General features: G+C 45.7%; 2 protein-coding genes across 8 annotated transcripts in view; both read left to right on the top strand.

Moving 5' to 3' along the window:
* The window catches only part of LOC137446378 (nesprin-2-like), a 190,285-nt gene extending 181,940 nt beyond the window's left edge, over window positions 1–8,345 (top strand). For all 4 annotated transcript variants that reach the window (XM_068148919.1, XM_068148917.1, XM_068148916.1 and 1 more), the window contains 6 exons: window positions 3,250–3,450; window positions 3,800–3,928; window positions 4,590–4,778; window positions 5,473–5,562; window positions 5,782–5,825; window positions 7,473–8,345. In XM_068148919.1, the coding sequence (XP_068005020.1) occupies window positions 3,250–3,450; window positions 3,800–3,928; window positions 4,590–4,778; window positions 5,473–5,562; window positions 5,782–5,825; window positions 7,473–7,698 (879 nt within the window). In that variant the 3' untranslated portion in view covers window positions 7,699–8,345. The remainder of the gene's footprint in view (window positions 1–3,249; window positions 3,451–3,799; window positions 3,929–4,589; window positions 4,779–5,472; window positions 5,563–5,781; window positions 5,826–7,472) is intronic.
* Window positions 8,346–10,006: 1,661 nt separating this feature from the next.
* Window positions 10,007–20,880, top strand: LOC137446509 (nesprin-2-like). 4 transcript variants are annotated; one of them, XM_068149173.1, is made up of 9 exons: window positions 10,007–10,543; window positions 12,284–12,410; window positions 13,747–13,865; window positions 15,274–15,418; window positions 16,359–16,453; window positions 17,677–17,911; window positions 18,522–18,716; window positions 19,172–19,215; window positions 20,336–20,880. In XM_068149173.1, the coding sequence occupies exons 2-9, from the start codon at window positions 12,321–12,323 to the stop codon at window positions 20,550–20,552; spliced, it is 1,140 nt and encodes a 379-aa protein (XP_068005274.1). In that variant the 5' UTR covers window positions 10,007–10,543; window positions 12,284–12,320; the 3' UTR covers window positions 20,553–20,880. The 4 variants fall into 4 exon arrangements, with proteins under 4 accessions (XP_068005274.1, XP_068005273.1, XP_068005276.1 ...); XM_068149172.1 differs by having other exon boundaries at window positions 20,333–20,880; XM_068149175.1 differs by lacking the exon at window positions 16,359–16,453 and having other exon boundaries at window positions 17,795–17,911; window positions 20,333–20,880.
* Window positions 20,881–21,542: the final 662 nt, after the last annotated feature.

Here is a 21,542-nt window from a genome sequence, read left to right as displayed (position 1 = left end):
TTTTTCTCCTGGTTCTGTGCCATTCCCTTCTATGTAAATCAGAAGCAGATTGAAAGTTAGCTGGGTCTACAGGTTGCAAAGTCCAGGCTGATTTCATGTTCAGTTTAATTAAGGATGAGTGGTGGAGATGTAGCTCCAATGCAGAGACAGAAAAAGATCTGTTCTGAAGCTGTGGGTTATAGCAGTGTGATGTTTTAGAAAAATCCTAACTCCAAATAGCACCTTTGTCCAAAAGCTGGAGGATCCATCCTTTCATAACATGCAGGTGTAATTCTTCACTTAGAAAATGCAGATTTATCATTGAAAAATGCTGTATTAGTTAAAAACAAGGAACAAAATCAATTCAGTCTCTGCTAATCTTCAGCCAAGTAGTAGAACAGTTAGAGAGACAATGTGAACATTTGTCAGCATGTGTGTTCCTGTTGTGTTGCCTGCTGAGTTTGTCAGCTTCCATAAATTAGGACTAAGTGAGGTCTGCAAGTAGAACCAGCAGTTTACCAGGGTACATCTAAGTGCTGATAGTGCTGGCTCTCTAGGACATAAGTAGCAAACTATCTCTCAGGTTGAGCTCTGGGGGAGCAAGTGTTCCTAACGCTTGTGGGAGTGCAGAATCCTTGTGTGCTCACATTCTGCCAGCAGCCTCATAAGGAATCACCTGAAATCTGCGGCTACTGGTCCATTTGGCAGCATACTTGGGATGATGCTTACAAACAAGACGCTCTGTAGGACAGAAGAGGGCTTTCTGGACCTGAGCAAAGCCTTCAACAGTGCTCTGCATGACATCTTGGTCTCCAGGCTGGTGCAGTATGGGTTTGATGGATGGACCATTCAGTGGATAAAAATCTGCCTTGATGGCCGCACCCAAAGAGTGGCTGTCAATGGGTCCATGTCCAAGTGGAGGCCAGTGACAAGTGGAGTCCCTCAGGGATCAGTCCTGGGACAGTGTTGTTCAACAACTTTGTTGGTGACATGGACAGTGGCATTGAGTGCACCCTCAGCAGGTTTGCTGATGACACCAAGCTGTGTGGTGCAGCTGGAAGGAAGGGATCCATCCAGAGGGACCTTGGCAGTCTGGAGAGGTGGGCCCATGAAAACCTCATGAGGTTCAACAAGACCAAGTGCAGTGTCCTGCATCTGGGTCGGGGCAATCCCAAGCACCAATATAGGCTGGGCAGTGACTGGCTTGAGAGCAGCCCTGACGAAAAGGACTTGGAGGTGCTGGTGGATGAGAAGTTCAACACGAGCCACCAGTGTGCACTTGCAGCCCAGAATGCCAACCACATCCTGGGCTGCATCAAGAGAAGCATAGCCAGCAGGTCAAGGAAGGTGATTCTCCCCATCTACTCTGCTATGGTGAGACCCCACCTGGAGTACTGCAGCCAGTTCTGGAGTCCCTGTTGCAGGAAGGATCTGGATGTGCTGGAGTGTGTCCAGAGAAGGGCCATGAGGATGGTCAGAGCACCTCTCCTATGAGGACAGATGAGGGAGCTGGGGTGGTTCAGTCTGGAGAAGAGAAGACTCTGAGGAGACCTTATTGTGGCCTTCCGGTACCTGAAGGAGGCCTACAAGAAAGCTGGGGAGGGACTTTTTAGGGTGTCAGGTAATGATAGGACTAGGGGGAATGGAAAAAAAAACTTGAAATGGGTAGATTCAGACTGGATGTTAGGAAGAAGTTCTTCACCAGGAGGGTGGTGAGACACTGGAACAGGTTACCCAGGGAGGTGGTAGAAACCCCACCCCTGGAGGTTTTTAAGGCCAGGATGGATGTGGCTCTGGGCAACTTGGTCTAGTGTGAGGTGTTCCTGCCCATGGCAGGGGGGTTGGAACTAGATGATCCTTGAGGTCCCTTCCAACCCTAACAAGTCTATGATTCTTCAGCATGTTGAGACAGTGCTTAGGCTCATACATCCCAGAATAGTAGTCATTAAGCCAGGGAGCATGACTCTGCATTCCAGTGCATGACTCCAGTAAGGAGAGTGATTGCATCATCTAGTCTGATTTAAACACTAAATGCTAAGAAAGGTTCAGTGATGCCTTGGGAGTGGAGGGAGGTGCTTCCCTTCAGGCTGCAGTTGAGTGTCTGACCTTTTCTTAAGAGTCCAGCTGGCTGTAAATCCCCTTTTCAGACAGCTTGGCTCTCTCTGGGTCTCTACAAGAGCCAGCATGCTCCAGGGCATGAGCTTTGTGAGCTGTCAGGACACCCCAATTGCCTTGGATAAGGATAAAGCCAGCCTGCCTGCAGACTGGCTTACTGAGTTTTGAAGCCTGTGGTGGACTGTTTGTATTATTTGATAACTGGAAGAAATTTGCTTGCCTGAAAAAGAGAGACAGGATCCTTTTGTGGGATGAAAAGTAATTCAGAGCAGATTTCAAACAGTGGGACACAGATCTGGAGAATATAGAGACTGTCCTAAAGGCTGCTAAGAAAAGCAATACAAGCTGTTGATTGCAGGAATTGTTCTGCAGCTCCTCCTTTTCCACTGCAGTAGCCCACAGCTTGAAGAACACTGAGTGCCCTTGATTCAAATGGTAAATTTCTTCAAGGTAGGAGGCATTGTTTGGCATTCATTTAAAAAAAAAAACAAAACAAAGCTTCAGAAATAGGGGCTGCATAGCTGCACCTGTGACTTGGCACATTATTTCCCACTGCAGTTTTAAGGGAGAGGAGGAAAGCAGGCCCCTGTTATTCACGAGGACCTTGAGAAGTCAGAGAAATGGGCTGACAGAAACTCTTGACTAGAGAGAAGAAAAAGAACAGTGGGGAACAGGGGAATGTCTGCCCGCAAAGATACTAAAAGTGTGAGTGAGAAGCCTGCACAAATTTTGAAGTTGGCCCCATTGGGGTGGAGATCTCCAGATGTCCCTTTCAGCATTATTCTTCTGATTTATTTTTTTCTTAAGTCAAGAGGATATGCCATGTGATAACGTGGGGGAATATTTGTTCAAATGTCAGGGAAGGAAATAGCTCAGAGGAAGGAAGGGCAGATGTGGATTAAGCCATAGTGCCTGTGATTTAGGGAGAAACACAAGAGCAGCCAGATTTGTTTCCTTCAGAGTGAAGGCTTTATAAAGGCCACCTACTTAATACATTCTTTAGCAGTATGTGAAAAGCCATGTGATCCAAATAGCTTTCTCCAGTTTCCCCAGTATCCCGAATACCTGTGATTCTTTTGAGGATGTGGTATTATTGGAAATAAACAACATGTTTTTCATTATTCATAGACACTCCTAATCCCTTTTTCCTACCAGGACATGCTTAAAGCATTTGACAGCTACAAGGCGGTCGTGCTTTCCGTGAACCTGAGCAGCAAAGAATTCCAGAAAGCAGATAGCACAGAGTTCAAAGAGCTTCAGAACAGGCTTCGGAAGGTGAACTTGCACTGGGAGAAAGCAACTCATGTATTGGACAGATGGAAGAAAGGTTTACGACAAGCCCTACTGCAATGCCAGGTGTGTACCACATACCAGCTTACAAGGCAAAACTCTTCTACTGAGTTCTACTGAGGAATAGGTAAGGGGAGAGGGAAGAGAGAGAATTCCTACACGTCGAGGGAGTGGATTCTCAGAACTCTGGCTTAAATCGTTTGGTAAAAATATCTTTCAACAGGATACTACCCTGGTGTGATAATACCTGGTATAACAAAAGGTGGAATAATTTAACTAGGTTGCCGTAGCCTCGCTAGTTTTTGTTACTTGCTGTTTACAGTGGGCTGGTCATTTGGTTTGTAGGCAAAGTCAGGTGAAAGCACTGTCATGTTTTTTGTTTTTTCTCTCATGAGCAAATCTGTTGTTTCTCTAGGACTTCCATGATCAGAGCCAAAAACTAATCCTGTGGTTAGCAAGTGCTGATAGCCGAAGAAATGAAGCACAAATCACAGATCCAAATGCTGACCCCAATACAATACTGGAATGCCAGAAAGAGCTAATGGTAAGTGCAGTCTTAACTACAGCAGCTCAATTCTTCCAGTGAGTCAGTAACCCTCACTGCACAACAAAGAACAATACGTTTATTTGTAAGATGTCTGTAGCCTGTCCTCCAACCTGCTCTACTCAGGCACGTGGCTGGTTTCTGATACAGACTAAGAGAGTGCCTTTTCTGTGGCATTTTTCTGTAATTAAGCATCATCATTTAGTTCCCTATGAACAGTCTTTATGCTGGTGAAAGACTGCTGATTTCTAAGGTTTCATGTCTTTTCCATAAGGATTAATTACCACTAGAATGATTTTAAGCAGGTACAACCATTCTCTTCAAGAGAACTTCATGTCTTATGTAGCTGTAACAGCCATTCCTATGTATTGCAGGTTCTCAGGCAGGTTGAGTTGTTCTTGAAAACTTTCCAGAGCTCCTCCTTTTATGACCACTGAAACAGGCTGCCCAGAGAGGTTGTGGAGTCTCCTTTGGAGACTTTCAAGACCTGTCTGGATACGTTCCTGTGTGACCTGCCCTATGTGATCCTTCTTTGTCAGGGGTGTTGGATTAGATGATCTCCAGAGGTCCCTTCCAACCTCTACCATTCTATGATTCTGTGAGAACATCTTTAACGCTGAGAGTAACATTCTGTTGTACTGATTTTTTTGTTTGTTCTAAGCAACTGGAGAAAGAGCTTCTGGAACAACAGCTTAAAGTAAACTCACTTCAAGAGCTCACTGCTTACCTGCTGCTCAAATCAGATGGTGATTACATTGAAGCTGATGAGAAAGTCCACGTCATTGGAAAGAAACTGAAACAGCTTATTGAACAAGTTTCACGTGACTTAAAAACAATACAAGGAAAACTGGTGAGCCTGAGTTTTAAGTGTTTGTTCATGGATCTTTTTTACTGAAAAGCAATAACACGCCAAGAGTAAAGACATTTGTAAAAGATTGGCTTAAAACTTAAGTATTTCCACCTTCATAAGCTCAAAAAAAGAAATCTAGCTATAGGAAACACTGAGCACCATGAGGTTAATACAGGACTGAAATGGGTTGTCCAGAGTGGTGGTATAGTCTCCATCCTGGAGGGGTTTGAAGAGCAAACAGGAAAAAGCTTTGACTAAGGCATTTGGTCTGGTCTCATAGCTGACCTTGCTCTGAGCAGAAGGATTGACTAGGTAAATATACTGAGGTGCCCTCCAACCTGAATCATCCTATGATCCATACCACGCATCATGCTAGGAGGAGGAAAAGAATGCTCAGGAGCTGTAGTTCATAGCAATACATCACCTACCTTGAGAGCTGTCAGATAGAGAGATTGTCAGGTTAATTCCTGTAGGCACCTGTTCCATTGTAATTCCTTCAGGCTGTGCAGAGTAAAGCCTTTTCCCTTTTTCTTCTGCTGGGGAACTGGAGCCTCTGCTTGCCACTGCTTATGCACATCCAAAGAGGCAATGGGCTGTGCACCTCCAGAGGGGCAGTAAAAGGTGGCTCTTGGCATTTCATCTGTTGGGAGTTCTGAACATGTATTTTAAGGAGGAAGGTGTGATTACCTTTTAGGATACCAGAACATTCCTGCTAGTTCCAGATGACTTGGATGCTGGAGCCTATAATCCAGTTGCAGCAGAATCCATCCCTGATGTGAAGAAGGCAAGTCTTTTTTTTCCTACTATTTTCAGAACAGCGTATAGCTTTCTTTGACATATTTAACCTGGAAGTTCCTCAGACATAATCATCTAGCCTTTTAGATGCATGTATCTTATTACAAAATGTACAACAGGACTTTAAAGTCTACAAGTGTCTTTTTTGAGACAGAGAAATCCTTGTAGTTTGTGCAACTTGGATGCTAAAAGCTGTTTCTCTCACCAGCTCGTCAGGAGAACTGCAGATGGCAGAGATGGCAGCAGCACAAGGTATTGCTTTATATTGACCTGACCTCTTGACATATGGTGAGAACATCTGAGTGCCAGCAGAACCTGGGCAGCTGTTCCTCCCAGGCTGACATACAGGTGGAAGTACTTTCTGCCTACCTGTAGTGTCTCTACTACCTGCCAGGCTGCACCATGGTGAATGGTTTCCTTTAGCATTGCTGCTTCTACACCGATGTGCAACCGTGGCTTGTCTTCACTCCTGAGAAAATATTTTGGTTTGTGCCAAGTAGGGGAATGTTTTAGTTTTAAACTTTCTGTTAGTTCCACCAGCATGCATGAAACTTGCATCTTAGAGCCACTTATTACATACTATGAAGGACAAAGGGAGAACTTCTGCCCTGGTACATGAAGGTTTCTTCAAATGATAGATCACAGAGATGCCAAGGCAGAGAGAAGCCTGATCACTCTGAACAGTGGCTCTCTTCCTCAGCAGTAAGGACAGCAAACACAACCCATCAGCTGGCTTGCCACTGAGCAGTCTGGCACACTCTCAAATCATAGTTAAAATGTTTCATGTGTAGGGCATTTTCCTGTAGATACACAGCCCTGCATCTTGGAAGGGTATCACAGTATCACAGTGTATCAGAGCTTGGAAGGGACCTCAAGAGATCATTGGGTCTACCCCCCCTGCCAAAGCAGGATCACTTAGGGTAGTCCACACAGGAATGCATCCAGGTGGGTTTTTTAAGTCTCCAGAGGAGACTCCACAACCTCCCTAGGCAGCCTGTTCCAGCACTCCATCACCCTCACTGTAAAGACATTTCTCCTCATGTTGAAGTGAAATCTTCCATGTTCAAGTTTGAACCCATTGTTCCTTGTCTTATTACTGTGCACCCCCAAAAATAGCTTGGCCCCATCCACTTGACACCCACCCCTCAGATATTTATACACATTGATGAGATCCCCTTTCAGTCTTCTCAAGACTAAATAGCCCCAGGGATCTCAGTCTCTCTTCATAGGGGAGATGCTGAAGTTCCCTAATCATCCTCATGGCTCTCCATTGGATTCTCTCCAGCAGTTCTCTGACTTTCTTGAACTAGGGAGCCCAAAACTTGACACAGTATTCCAGGTGTGGTCTCACCAGGCCAGAGTAGAGAGACAGAACTTGCCTAGACTTTCTGGACACACCCTTCTTGATGCCCCCCAGGATACCATTGGCTCTCTTGGCCACAAGGGCACATTGTTGTTCCATGGAAAACTTGCTGTCCACCCGCACGCCAAGGTCTTTCTCCATGGAGACAAGCTTTCATAGCTGCTGTTAGTTGGCTTCACTTGCTAAACATTGTTTTTGGTAAAAACAGGTTCATTAAGAACAGCAAATCTATTATACAGAGGCACCTGAGGGGGTTCAGTGGCTTTTGAGATGCCACATGTGGCGCACTTGGGAGGAATTTGTCTCCATTGCTCTTCAGCTTCTGAGTCACTCTGTTTGGGAAGCTGGCAAGAGAGTATGGAGAGCTTAGTGTCCTGACTACTACAAGGCTGATGGGACTCACTGGGTAGTGGGAACCTAAGAGAGCGAGTTAAAACAATTTCTTTAATTCAAACTCTAAAGTGCATGTTTTTCTCTTTTTTTTTTCTTTTTTTTTTTTTTTGTCTCTGTGTCTGTCTTTGTTTTTTCCTTTCCAGAGGAGAAAGCCATCTACAAACTACTCAAGTAATTCCTCGATCTCCCTCCTTCTTTTACCGTGTATTAAGAGCAGCTTTACCTCTTCAGTTGTTCTTTCTCCTGCTATTACTTCTGGCTTGCATGATCCCATCTTCTGAGGAAGATTACAGCTGCACCCAGGCAAACAATTTTGCCCGTTCTTTTTATCCCATGCTGCGATACACCAATGGGCCTCCACCAACTTAGGGACACCCCAAGAACCTTCAGCTATCCCCAAACACACTCTCTGCAGTGCTTTCTTCATGCAACTAGCATCAACCAAGCAGTGATGGCACGTAATACAATACAGAGACTTTGTACTGTGTTAGTTTCCCAGACTAGCCACTGCAGCACCCTTGCATCCTGCACACCTCTGTGCAGGTTGCTGCTGCCTCACGTTTATAGCCTCCTTTTCCTGTTGCAGGAAATGTGTTAAATTTCACATCTCAAAATGTATATCTGGTCAAAATCTCAGCATTTTTGTATGGAAAGCAAACTTTTTCTATAGATTTTTAAACTGTAAGCAACACACTTTATACTTTGATGCAAGAGATACACTATTTTGTAGGTGCAGTATTCTTAAGCTTGCAAGATGATTGAATACTGAGTTACTAGATGCAGAAACTACACCACAGAATCTTAGACACAGCAGTCTGTTTCTGGTTAGCATGACAAACACGCAGGTGAAGAGGCACTTTGCCTGAAATTATTTCTGCACACAATTCACATGACCTGTGTCTTTTTGGTACTGTAGTCACTTGGTGCAAACAAATCTCCATCTTTTTTTAATCTTTCTGGTTGTACTTTATTCATCTGATGTGTTCAATAAAAGGTTGCACAACTTTGTTGTTTTATATATGGTGTTATAGCGGTTATGACTGCTGTGTTGCCTTTTGATACCGCCACTGAAATAAGAAATGGTTGCACTGCCTGGAGATGGTTGACAATGCACATATTTACTAGATGAACCTGACTATGTAGACTATCCCTGATGTAAACAAATAAGGTCATGACTTTTTCTTATCTTCTGGCAACTTCATGAAGAAAGTTGCTTTGCATTCTTATACCCAGATACAGACAGTTCCTGCAGCAAACCAACAGCTTCTTCCCAAGCATGGTGTCAAAAAAAATCCCAACTATTTCCAGGATGTTAAACTAAACTAGTACTTTAACCATGCTGCAGTTAAGCTTGCAAAGGTATCATAGTATCAGTCAGGGTTGGAAGGGACCACAAGGATCATCTAGTTCCAACCCCCCTGCCATGGGCAGGGACAACCCACACTAGATCAGGCGGGCCAGAGCCAGGTAGCAGCATACTTCAGTAAAGTTAGACCGTATGATAAAGTACATTTCAGTAGTGGCACCATACAGGAGTTTACATCCAAGCTGTGTATGCAAAGATGGGTCAGGGTAGGCTAGTCCTATACTGGAGGTGTCTCAACCTCAGCCTCAGGTAGCCATGCCCAGCCTCCAGCCTGCTAAAGACATCTGGGTTCCACAAAAACTGTTTCCCCGGAATAGAATAGAATAGAATAGAATAGAATAGAATAGAATAGAATTAACCAGGATCAAAAAGACCTTTGAGATCATCGAGTCCAACCTGTCATCCAACACTATCTAATCAATTAAACCATGGCACCAAGTGCCCCATCCAGTCCCCTCTTAAACTCCTCCAGTGATGGTGACTCCACCACCTCCCTGGGCAACCCATTCCAATGGCCAATCACTCTTTCTGTGAAGAATTTCTTCCAACATTCAGCCTAAACCTCCCCTGGTGCAGCTTGAGACTGTGTCCTCTTGTTCTGGTGCTGGTTGCCTGGGAGAAGAAACTAACCCCCACCTGGTTACAACCACCCTTCAGGTAGTTGTAGACAGCAGTAAGGTCTCCCCTGAGCCTCCTCTTCTCCAGGCTAAGCAACCCCAGCTCCCTCAGCCTCTCCTCATAGGACTTGTGCTCCAGACCTCTCATGAGCTTTGCTGCCCTTCTCTGGACACATTCCAGCAATTTTGTTTCCAGTTGTTTATAACCCTTGCACACTACATAAAGGTACTTTAAAGGCACCAACTTCAATTATCCCATTTCCGTCACACACTTGCAGTGAGGGTGTGTGACAGGTGCAACCCTTCTGAAAGAAAAGAAATGGCAAAGCCCTGACAGCAACACAATCCCCTAACAGACACCTGGCAGGAGCCAGAGCTTGCCAGAGACCTGATAAAGACCAGGGCACCTCGGAGTCCAGACCCTTCTACTTTTGTTGTGGGCTTGCCCCAACTAATTAGAATGACCACAGGGCACACTCAGCTAGGGTATGCATGGCCATTTAAGAGACATTTTAAGTTGAATCCCCTCAGCGTAAGGGGCCTTGCAGTCCCACCCCTTTGACTGGGACATCCTCTGGCTACTTCTGTGGGTTGAGTCCTCATCCCTCTTTGATGAGTATACATTGCTTCTGGATATGTTCTTGAGTGAGCCCTTTTGCCTTTTGGGTGAGTGATCTTTCTTGGATACCCTTGAGCAGGAGGTTTTGCACACACACTTTGGTTCATCTTTCTAGAAAGAAAGTTTCTTAAAGCTTAGGAATCAGCTGTGCAGTAGCATATTCCTGACTGACATCCGAAATGGCAATTTTGTCAGGATTGCCAAGCCATTTTGGTTTCATTTACGGAGCTGGCTCAGGTTATTGCTAAGCCACTCCATCATTTTTGAAAGGTCATGGAGAACATGGGAGGTGCCTGAGGATTGGAGGAAAGCCAGCATCACTCCAGTCTTCAAAAAGTGCAAGAAGGAGGATCTAGGAAACCACAGGCCAGTCAGCCTCACTGCCATCCATGAAAAGGTGATGGACCAGCTCATTCTGGAGGTTGTCTTTGACATGGAGGAAAAGATTATCAGAAGTGGCCAACCTGGATTCACCAAGGGGAAATCATGCTTGGCTAATCCGATAGCCTTCTATGGTGGTGTGACCAGCTCGGAAGATGATGAGAGTAATGGATGTCTTCCACCTTGACTTTAGCAAGGCTTCTGATGCTGTCTCCCATAACATCCTCACGGGTAAGTGTAGAAGTCAGGGTTACGTGAAGGGACAGTGAGGCGGATTGAGAACCAGATGAATGACAGAGCACAGAGGGTTGTGAACAGTAGGGAAGGAGTGTTGATCTGCTGCCGGGCAATAATTCAATGTGCTAGCACTCTCCAGGAGCACAGAGGCCTCTTTCCAGACAGGTGAGAGGAAATGGAGCCACAGTATCTGACACTACTTAGCTTACACTTCAGTAGCTTACATTACTGAAGTGTATTTGTACATGTCCTGACTCCTGGCCAGCTCATTATACGTGTCCACATACAGTCTCCATGTGGAGGTCTGTCTGACAATGGTATGATGTATTCTAACTAGCTAAGGCAACTAGAGGTTATTTTTCCATTCTCTGAGCCACCACCAAGTTTACTGTCCACTGCTAGAATGCTTGAACACTGGCGTGAGCGCAAAATGGACCCCACACGAGGGATCCCACACAATGGGAGGCGAGGCTGTTGCTGCGGCAACGCGACGCTGCGCTCCTGTTAAAAGCCGGCGCCGGGAACGCTGTCGAGCGCGAGGGAGCGCCGCGAGCGGCCGTGGTGCGGCGGCTTGGCTGCAGACGGGCGACAGGAGGCGCCGGCAGCGCGAGAAGCGCGGTCCGCGAGAGAGGTGCGGGCAGGCGGGCAGGGGTCGTGGCCGGGGCCGGGGGTCTGCCTTCCGTAACGTCTGCCCTCCGTAACGTCTGCCCTGTACGGGCAGCGATTAGCAATACAAGATCACATCCACCCTAGATCATGATGCAGATGAGACTAATTAATCCATCACCCCATGTGTGCCTGGGACTTGGATACCAGGATCCTAAGATCTGTGCTGTCTGTTTGGGGTCAGCTGCTGTAAAAAAGTTCTCATCTTCCACTGCATGGATGCAGAGTTAGAACTGAACTACTAGGGCATCTGGCAAGTTCCTTGGAGACTCACTTGCTGGCCTCAAAGCAGCTGGTACTGGCATGACTAAAAATAGTGATGTGGATGCCCGTTTTGTCTAACCCAGGACACACCTTAGGTGCTTGCCTGATAAAAGAAGGGCAGGGTAACAAACCATCCTGGAGCAGGACTCTGGGTTTCTGTCTGCAGCGTCTACAGGTAGAAAATGGAAGAAACCATGCTTGCCCCCATAGAGACTAAATTACTGTAATAATGAGAAGCATAAAATCCAAAAGGTATATCCCTCCTTTTAATTTTATATGAGAATCCTGAAGTGGCTAGACTGTGATTCCATTGAGTCTGCATTGTTAGAGCACACTGGCACAAGGGATCATAGCTATCCAGTCTTGCAGTTCTGTCTTCCATACAGAATAATTTCTATTAGAATTTTCATTATAAGGCAACTTGGTCTCTGGATCAAGCTATTTGCTTCTAAAGAAGATTAAGGCACTCTACTTTCTCCCACATCAGGTTGATATTGGCAGAAAGGAATAAGCAATTCATTGTTTCAGTATTTTTTTTACTTTTTGGGGTGTTCTCTGGAGTTGTGACAGGACAGTGCTACCTTGGACTCTGGTGGCATTCTTATTTCCAGCAAATTCTTGTACTTCAGGCTTGGTCTGAAGCCTGCACAGTTCCTTACCAAGTAGGAAAATACTTCAACTTGTGAAAATTCTTGTTGGGTTATCGTGAAGCGAGCACTGACCTTAGACATTTAAGTCCATTTAAATTGTAGTTTGTATGTCAGGACTACCCATGAAATAGTAACCAAAGCAGAACATTTGCAGGTTGCACAGTTACAGAGCAATCTCAGTGCGGTCAGTAATGGAGCATGAAGATTTTACAGAAGGCAGCCTGGAGGCACCTTCTGTGCAGTTACTGGAATCTTTGAGAAACCAGATCAGCGCTGTCCAGGTAAATCTGCTGAAGTTGTCTTGTTTTCTGTACTTCCTTCTCTGCCTTTAAACAACCAAGCAAGCAAACTCGCCTGAAAAAGACAGAAGCTGCTATCTGATCAGCTTCCTCTTTGTCACAGTGTCACTGGAATCAGTGGGACTTTTTTTTTAAACACCCCCCCCTCCACCCCCCCCAAAAGGCAGCAAGAAGGACTATTGCTAGATTTTGTTCTTTATTTAGCACATCAGTTCAACTCAGGTGCAATTCAGGTGTACAGCAAGTTTCAGAAGTACGGGTCAGCTGCTACAGCATCTGCCTTACTGTGGGCTAACAGAACCTCCATTTTGGATTGCAAAGATCCTTTGAAGTTTTAGTCTTCTGCCCATCCTGGAAGGCATCCCCATATGAAGCACCAGGTCCTTACACTCCATTGCACTTGGCCTGCATCAAGAATAGTGTGGCCAGCAAGAGCAGGGAAGTCATTGTGCCCCTGTACTCAGCACTGGTTAGGCCACACCTTGAGTACTGTGTCTAGTTCTGGGCCCCTCAATTTAAGAAGGACATTGAGACTCTTGAATGTGTCCAGAGAAGGGCAACAAAGCTGGTGAGGGGTTTGGAGCACAAGCCTTATGAGGAAAGGCTGAGGGAGCTGGGGTTGCTTAGCCTGGAGAAGAGGAGGCTCAGGGGAGACCTTACTGCTGTCTACAACTACCTGAAGGGTGGTTGTAGCCAGGAGGGAGTTGGTCTCTCCTCCCAGGCAACCAGCACCAGAACTAGAGGACACAGTCTCAAGCTGCACCAGGGGAAGTTTAGACTCGAGGTGAGGAGAAAGTTCTTCACAGAGAGAGTTATTAGCCATTGGAATGGGCTGCCCAGGGAGGTGGTGGAGTCACTGTCCCTGGAGGTGTTCAAGAGGGGATTGGACATGGCACTTGGTGCCATGGTTTAGTAGTCATGAGGTCTTGGGTGACAGGTTGGACTTGATGATCTTTGAGGTCTTTTCCAACCTTATTGATTCTATGATTCTATGACTCCAGGTGGACATGTACACTCCACCACCACTCCTCATGCTAATGTCTAACTCAGTGCATGTCTCATCCACATGGGAAGATTGGCTGAAAACAGAGCCAAACACAGTTTAAAATAGGCTCAGAGAAACCTGAATTTAAAACCGGCTTCCTTCATGATTTTTTAACTTGGACTTGGACCATGTCACCACAACATAAGCTGCTTAATTTTTAGAATACATTTTTTGCTGGGCCATTCTTGCTACCCTATCCTTATCCTTCTCTACAGGGGAAGCTATTATTGGATCATTTATGGCCACAACTAATTGCAATGATCCCTTTTGCAGTCTCTTCATGATGAATCAGAGAACACTGAAGAATGCTGGGGCAAGCTCCAGGTTGCTGCCCATAACCTGAAGAAACACTGCTCCTCATCCTTTGAAGAGATCATGAATGCTCATGATAGGTAAGCTTGTGAAAGAGAAGCCCCATTTATTAGTATTTCAGAAAATAAATGTGCAGAGGCAGGGCTTCAGGTCTGTCAGATTTGTAAATCTGTAGTAAAACAACTCACCTGTCTCAGGGTAGCAGTGTGAGGAGCAGCTGTTACTAGCTTTTTGGTGATGGCTCACAGAGCATAAGATGATGCTGTGCCAGTGGGCTTTCAGTATATGGCTTCATGGTTCAAGCTCAGCTGGCAGTCAAGCTCCACACAGCTACTCCACCCTCACCCCCCACCCTGGTGGGGAGGGAAGGAAAATCAGGAAAAATCAGAGAAAGGCAGCCCCCCCATGACTGAGATAAGGAGAGCATAACAGAGCAACACAAAGATAGAAAAACAAGCAGGAAGAACAACAATACTAATGCAATAGTTTAGACAACAAGCGATACAAAGTGCCGTGCTGATTGCAACAGCCCAGCCTGGCCACCGAATCCTACCCTGCCACTGCCACAGTCACCTGCTCAAAGTACTCCCTCCTATGTGCCCTGGCCAGCCCTTCCCTTATATATAGCAGGCATGGTGAGACTCCACCTGGAGTACTGCATCCAGTTCTGGAGCCCCTATTACAGGAAGGATCTGGACGTGCTGGAATGTGTCCAGAGAAGGGCCATGAGGATGGTCAGAGGGCTGAAGCGCCTCTCCTATGAGAACAGACTGAGGGAGTTGGGGCTGTTCAGTCTGGAGAAGAGAAGGCTTTGAGGAGACCTTATTGTGGCCTTCCAGCATCTTAAAGGGGGCTACAAGAAAGCTGGTGAGGGACTTTTTATGGTGTCAGGTAATGATAGGACTAGAGGGAACAGAAGAAAAATAGAAATAGGTAGATTCAGATTGGATGCTAGGAAAAAGTTCTTCACCATGAGGGTGGTGAGACACTGGAACAGGTTGCCCAGGGAGACAGTAGAAGCCCCATCCCTAGAGGTTCTTAAGGCCAGGCTGGATGTGGCTCTGAGCCACCTGATCTAGTGTGAGGTCTCCCTGCCTGTGGCAGGGGGGTTAGAACTGGATCATCTTTGATGTCCCTTCCAACCCTAGCAATTCTATGAGTCTATGATGTCAGTGTGGTAATGAATACCCTATCGGCTACTTCAGCTGGCTATCTTGGCTGTGGACCCTCCCAACTTCTTTCCTGGGAGGAAAACCAAAACCAAACTAAATCACGGGATGTCTTGCAGTCTGTGCCCAGTTTTCTTAAGGGCTTTCCAAGCTGTATTTCCTGACCTTCCAGTCTACTCAGTTATTCAGTCACTTGAAGGAAAAGCCTTGGCGGCTCATGGGTGAAGATGACCCTACCTACTGCCAGCCTCCGTGTTAGACCATATGCAGACATAACCAGAAAACCAACCACCGACACAAGATTTCATTTACTCTACAGTGTGCATGAGGAACCTCAAAATGATGGAAAGAAATTTATTCAGAAATGTGTGAGGTGCATGAAATCCACACAAATTCACAGGATCTTAAAAAAAAGTATTCCTGGATGCTTTGAGGAACTGCAAGAGCAACAGAGAGAGTATGAGGTAAAGCTACATCTAAAAGTAGAAGCATCTTCTTGACTGGTGAAGGTGGGAGGAAATCACTAGAAAGTGCCATGCCCTTTTCAGTTCTCTGAGTTTTACAGAACATTTCACTCTTGAAAAGTGGCCAGCACTTATTCAGAGGAAAAATCTGAAAGGTGAAAATCCTTTTCCAGAATGGGTGCATCCCTTCTTACCTTTAGAACTATATCCTGAAGTGCTGTGTCATGGAAGTCCCGAATTCCACCAGCCCTGAGGTTATTGCCTCTTTGCCTGTCCCAGAGCAATGAAGCCTGGGGCAATTAGTTCAGCAGTTTCTGGAAAAACTGCACTTAAACACTGCAGGAAAAAAAGGAAACAACAAACAAAAAAAAGCCAACAGAGTTGTGGTAAATTGTAAACATCATGAAGTGTTGTTACAGTGAGCTTCATGCTGCCACAGTGGACCACAGCTTCACACTATGGGATGTTCTGTCTCTTCATGTTGGTGATCTTTTCATTAAGGTCCACAGAAAGTTATTTTTCTCTCTTTTACTTAGACCTCCAATGAATTTCTTCATTAGAATGAAATGATTTCTAGAATAAACTTTAGCTTGTTGTGATAGGGAGTAAATTTGCCATTCTATGTAGCTTTTTGGGGGTACTTATTCTAGAGGTTTCTGTCTAGATTGCATTTCTTATGAATGAGTCCAGCAAACATTAGGCTTTGGATTGCCTGTAACATACAGCTCCTGGTGGGTTCTGCTATCACATATGTGCAAACGCCTCCTGGTATCCCAGCAGTGTGGGATCTCTTAGGATGCCTTTGACACTAGCACTTAATAACAGAGTTTTAAACATCTAAAAGTAAATAAATGCTGTCACTGCAGAGGAGCAGGACCAATGTTCATTGCCAAGGTTGTACAGTGAACAGTTACTGCTGCTGTTCTCCTGCTATTTTCAGAGGCTGCAAACTGAGGTTTCCATAAACCAGCAGAGATTTAATTCTATCATAGAAAAAGTTCTACCTTCCTTGGAATCTGTAGAAGCAGAGAAAAGGTAATCTATTTGTTTTTCTCCCTTAGACCTTAGTAATTCAGCAAATTAACAGAGTTGGTATTGTATCTTTGCTGTCATGAAGACACAACCCCAAAATTCTTGACTGGGTTTACTCTTTAGATTGCCTTCTGGCACACTTTGCAAAGATGTGAAGAGGTGCTATGGGAAGAACACTGGTGCCATGGCCAGACTGCATTTTGGATAGCAACTGTGTGGCCTGCCTAACAAAAACAACTTCCCCTGAAGAGGAGGCTTCCCTTGTCTCCTGCTGCCCTGCAGCTGTTGAAACTGTAGCTGTGGCTGAGAAGCTGCCTTCTTACACAGGGCAGTGAGCATACTGCCTATGAAGGATCCTTTCCCTCTCCTAGACCCTTCTACTTCTTCAAGTGCAGAGGTGTGAGGCCATCCATGATGGCCCTGGCACATGTCACAGGCCACTGAGTCCTCAGCCACAAACCCAAAACAGGTGGTAGCTAAACCTGGCTTTTATCAGTACCATCTTATGGTTTTCTCATCATCAGTGGAGAGACAGAAAAGCAGCAAGTAATATTTGTGGGCAGAGGCTCAGCTGCCTCAGGTTTTTGCTGTGAAGACATTACCCCTCTCTGCCAGAGCTTGCTGCTTCCAGAGAGTTGGCAGGAGAGTGTGCGTGCTCCCCTCAGCCACTTTAGTCTGAAGCCCATAGCTTGGCTCAAAGCTGACAGGGAAAGTAGGGCTAAGCTAAGCAAATCTGCTGGTCTGAACAGTGTTGCAGCTACCCCCATAAACACAGGTGTTTGTACAAGAGTTAATCTGGAGCCACAGCCTTCTGCAGAGAAGCAGAACTGGTAGATGGGGGTTGTCTTAATCACTGCAGCTAGATCAGCTGGATCATGTAACCATGCTGTAGGAGAGGCCAAAGGCCTATTTGAATGGGTTCAGTAACGACACACAGAGCCTTGTCACTTGGTAGTTAGGTCCCACTACTGCATGGTGGTTGAGCTCCCAGCTTAACAACCTGCTAAAAGCACAGATCAGTTTTGCAGCATCATCAGAGACTTTGTCTCACTTGCATCAACCTGCTTGTTCCTCAGGTAAGTGTTTAGTGTTTACTGTGATTGCTGTACTCTAGAGATCACTATACCACCATGGGAAGAATGATTTCCATGGAAAGCCAGCAGAGTTATTGTAAAGTGGAGCCCTGAGACTAAAATATGTTAACACTTTATGCTTTGCATTTTCAGGAGACAGTTCATTTGCAAGGTCACAGAGTTGAATGAGCAATGGCACATTGTTAGCTGGGTGGTTCATCACAGAAAGAAATATATTGATGGATTTGTGAGGCTGTGGCATCTCTTCCAGCTTAGCCTGGAGAGTCTCAGCAGATTTCTTGATGACACAATGAGCTTCATCACATCTGTGAAGAACCAGGACTGTCATAGGCACTGCCAGCGTAGGAATCTAATCAAAGATTTCAAGGTACTGTGTTTATTTCTCTTAACTGTAAAATCTGTGGATTTTTCTCAGACTGAAGCAACTTCTCCTCTCCAGGAAGGCTTCAAAATCACATGGTTTTGGGTGGAAAATGCTTGCTGATGCTTGTTCTTAAAGCTGTGAGCATAGATGAGAAAACAGGAACACTGTGAAAAGCTCACTGTACTGGGAAACTTCCTGGCCAATGTACTCATTTAGTAGCCTGGTATGCTTTAAAAATATGACAGAGGTGTACATGGAAATGCAGAGTGCCAGGATGCTCTGATCTGGACAGCAGTTCCTTTGGGTAGTAAGTTTGCAGTTTATGTGCCATGGAAAAAAGGAGTCCTTTCCTTTGTCAATTTTTAGTTCCTTGGTTTTGCACATAGTTATGCACTTCTTTGTTTTATATGTAAGTAAAACCAGCCCAGGAATTTGATGGTTTAAAGTGATTTTTTGAAACTCAAAAAAGCAGACAGGAGATCAATGTGAATCAACTAGTGCCTTGTAACTTCCTTTTTGAGTCTTCACTTCCTCCCAAGTGAAATGTCAGCAGTGGGCTTCTAAACCTTTTGCAAAGAACTGCTTAGAAACTTAATTTTTCTTTCTCTTGAAGAGTAAGGCAGTGATTCTGCAGAGGTGGCAAGCCATGTTCTCCGTAGTCATCGATGCTGGGGAGAAACTGCGCTCTGTCTCAGATCCAGAGACCAGTGCTGCTCTCCAGGAGCAGCTCAGCCAGTTACAGCAGAGCTGGGGGGACACCCAGGTGGAGCTGGAGAAAATGACACTGCAGCTGGCCAACACCCTACAGGTAGATGATGCTGTCCCCTGGGAGGAGCAGCACCTGCTTCTCTAGTGTTGGGTCTCAAGACCTTCCCTTCCAAGCCATGCCAGGGCTGAGCTCTGTAGTGACAAGGCAAATGCTGCACAGTTGCTCTCTGTTTTGAGGGAGGTGCCTGTCCTGTGCCACCAGGGCTTGTGGGAATCTAAATCTGTGGTTCCCTGCTTCTCCAAAGGAAAATGGGGTTGTCATCCATCTGTTCCTACAATGGATGTTCCCACTCTGATTGTCCTCATGCTCTGTATGGCCTGGAGCTCTCTCCTGCTTCAGACTTTGAACAGTAAAACTGAGGTTCAAGGGTGGTGTTAGCATGACTTGTTGCTCCTCATGTTGGTCTGATCTTAGTCTGTAAGTGTCCCTTTTGAGACAGAGAAATTCCTTGCAGTTTCTGAAACTTGGATGCTAAAAGCTCTTTCTCTCACCAGCTCACCAGGAGAACTGCAGATGGTGGAGATGGCAGCAGCACAAGGTATTGCTTTATATTAACCTGACCTCTTCACAGATGGTGAGAGCAGCTTAGTGCCAGCAGAGACCTCCCAGATTGACCTACAGGTGGAGCTGCTTTCTGCCTACCTGCACTGTCTCCTCTATGCTACCACTTTGAGCTGCAGCATGCTGCACAGTTTCCTTTAGCACTCTGCTCCGAGACCTGTGTACCTTGGCTTGTCTTTCCACTGGAGAAAATACCAGTTGTACCCAGTGGGGGGAGTATGTTAGGTTTAAATCTTCTGTTAATTCCACCAGCATACGTGGAAAAAAGAAATTTGCAGTTTAGAGCCACTACAGACCATGAAAGACAAAGGGAGAGCTTGACCCCCCCAATAATATGAGAGCATGTTCAAAGGGTTAATCTCAGCAATGCCATGGCAGAGAAGGGCCAATGGCATCCTGGCCTGCATTAGGAATACTGTGGCCAGCAGGAGCAGGGAAGTCATTGTGCCCCTGAACTCTGCATTGGTTAGGCCACACCTTGAGTACTGTGTCCAGTTCTGGGCCCCTCAGTTCAAGAAGGACATCGAAACACTTGAATGTGTCCAGAGAAGGGCAACAAGGCTGGTGAGAGGCCTTGAACACAAGCCCTATGAGGAGAGGCTGAGGGAGCTGGGATTGTTTAGCCTGGAGAAGAGGAGGCTCAGGGGTGACTTCCTTGCCCTGTACAACTACCTGAAAGGTGGTTGTAGCCAGGAAGGGGTTGGTGTCTTCTCCCAGGCAACCAGCACCAGAACAAGGGGACACAGTCTCAAGCTGCACCAGGGGAAGTTTAGGCTGTAGGTGAGGAGAAGGTTCTTCACTGAGAGAGTCATTAGTCATTGGAATGGGCTGCCCAGGGAGGTGGTGGAGTCACCGTCCCTGGAGGAGTTTAAGAGGGGATTGGACGTGGCACTTGCTGCCATGGTCTAGTCATGAGGTCTGTGGTGACGGGTTGGACTCGATGATCCTCGAAGTCACTTCCAACCTTAGTGATACTGTGATCCCTGCAGATATGCAGCCCTGCATCTTGGAAGAGGAGTGGGAACCCTAGAGAGGAAGTCAAAACAAGTTCTTTAATTCAAACTCTGAAGTGCCTTTTTTTCTGTTCTTTCCAGCAGCAGAAGCAATCAACAAGGACTTCTTCAGTCTCCATCATTCTTTCGCCGGGCTGTATTACGGGCATTTTTACTTTTTGCATTGATCCTCCTTTTGGTTTTCTCTCTCACTTTTGTGATTGTACCTTCTGAGGAATATTACAGCTGCATGAATGTTAACAATTTTGCCCGTTCTTTCAGTCTTATGTTGCAATATCCATATGGGCCTCCACCATCTTAGGAAGCAGCCCAGGAGCCTTCAGTGGTAGCACTCTCTCTGTGTTGCTACATACACTCTCTGCTGTGCTTTATCACACATCACTTTTTGAATCTTTCTTGTTGTATTCTATTAATTCAAAATGTTCACTAAAGATTTGTACAATTGTTTGGATTTAAGGATGGCATCCTCGTGCTTAGGGCTGTTGCATGCTGCCTTTTTTAACCATCTTTCAAATGCATGTGTTTCCCAGATGAACACAACAATGTAGATTATCCCTAATTTAAATAAATATTGTCATGACTTTTCTAGTTTTGAACCTGCTGAATAGTGTACAGTATGTTGGGAGAGAACTGTGCACACATATTTATAAAGTTCATCTTTAAAATGAAACTGACACTTGTGCAATGATTAGAGGAACACTGTGTACAGGCAGCATCACCCACTGCCTCTCAGTTGTACAGTACAGGCCACCCCTATACTGAGGTGTCTTGACCTCAGCCTCAGGTAGCTGTGCCTGGCTCCAGCCTGCTAAAGACACCTCGGTCCAGCAGTGCTTCACAGAAAATAATTCCCCACAACCAATTTGAAATAATTTTGTTTCCAGTTGATTATAAGCCTTGCATGATTATAACCCTTGCACAATACATAAAGGTACCTTAAAAGGCACCAACTTCAATCATCATCCCATTTCCACCACAGATTTGCAGTGAGGGTGTGTGGCAGGTGCAACCTTTCTGAAAGAAAAAAATGGCAAAGCCCTGACAGCAACACAATCCCCTAACAGACACCTGGCAGGAGCCAGAGCTTGCCAGAGACCTGATAAAGACCAAGGCACCTCAGAGTCCAGACCCTTCTCCTGCTTTTGTTGTGGGCTTGCCCCAACTAATTAGAATGACCACAGGGCACAGAGCTCCCAGCTTAACAACCTGGTAAAAGCACAGATCAGTTTTGCAGCATCATCAGAGACTTTGTCTCACTTGCATGAACCTGCTTGTTCCTCAGGTAAATGTT

The sequence above is a fragment of the Melanerpes formicivorus genome, unplaced genomic scaffold (genome assembly GCF_026170545.1).
Source record: "Melanerpes formicivorus ecotype bairdi unplaced genomic scaffold, bMelFor1.0.p_v2 SCAF_17, whole genome shotgun sequence".
Taxonomy (NCBI): Eukaryota; Metazoa; Chordata; class Aves; order Piciformes; family Picidae; genus Melanerpes; species Melanerpes formicivorus.
Note: the sequence above shows the minus strand (reverse complement) of the source record. Positions and strands in the feature narration are given on the sequence as shown.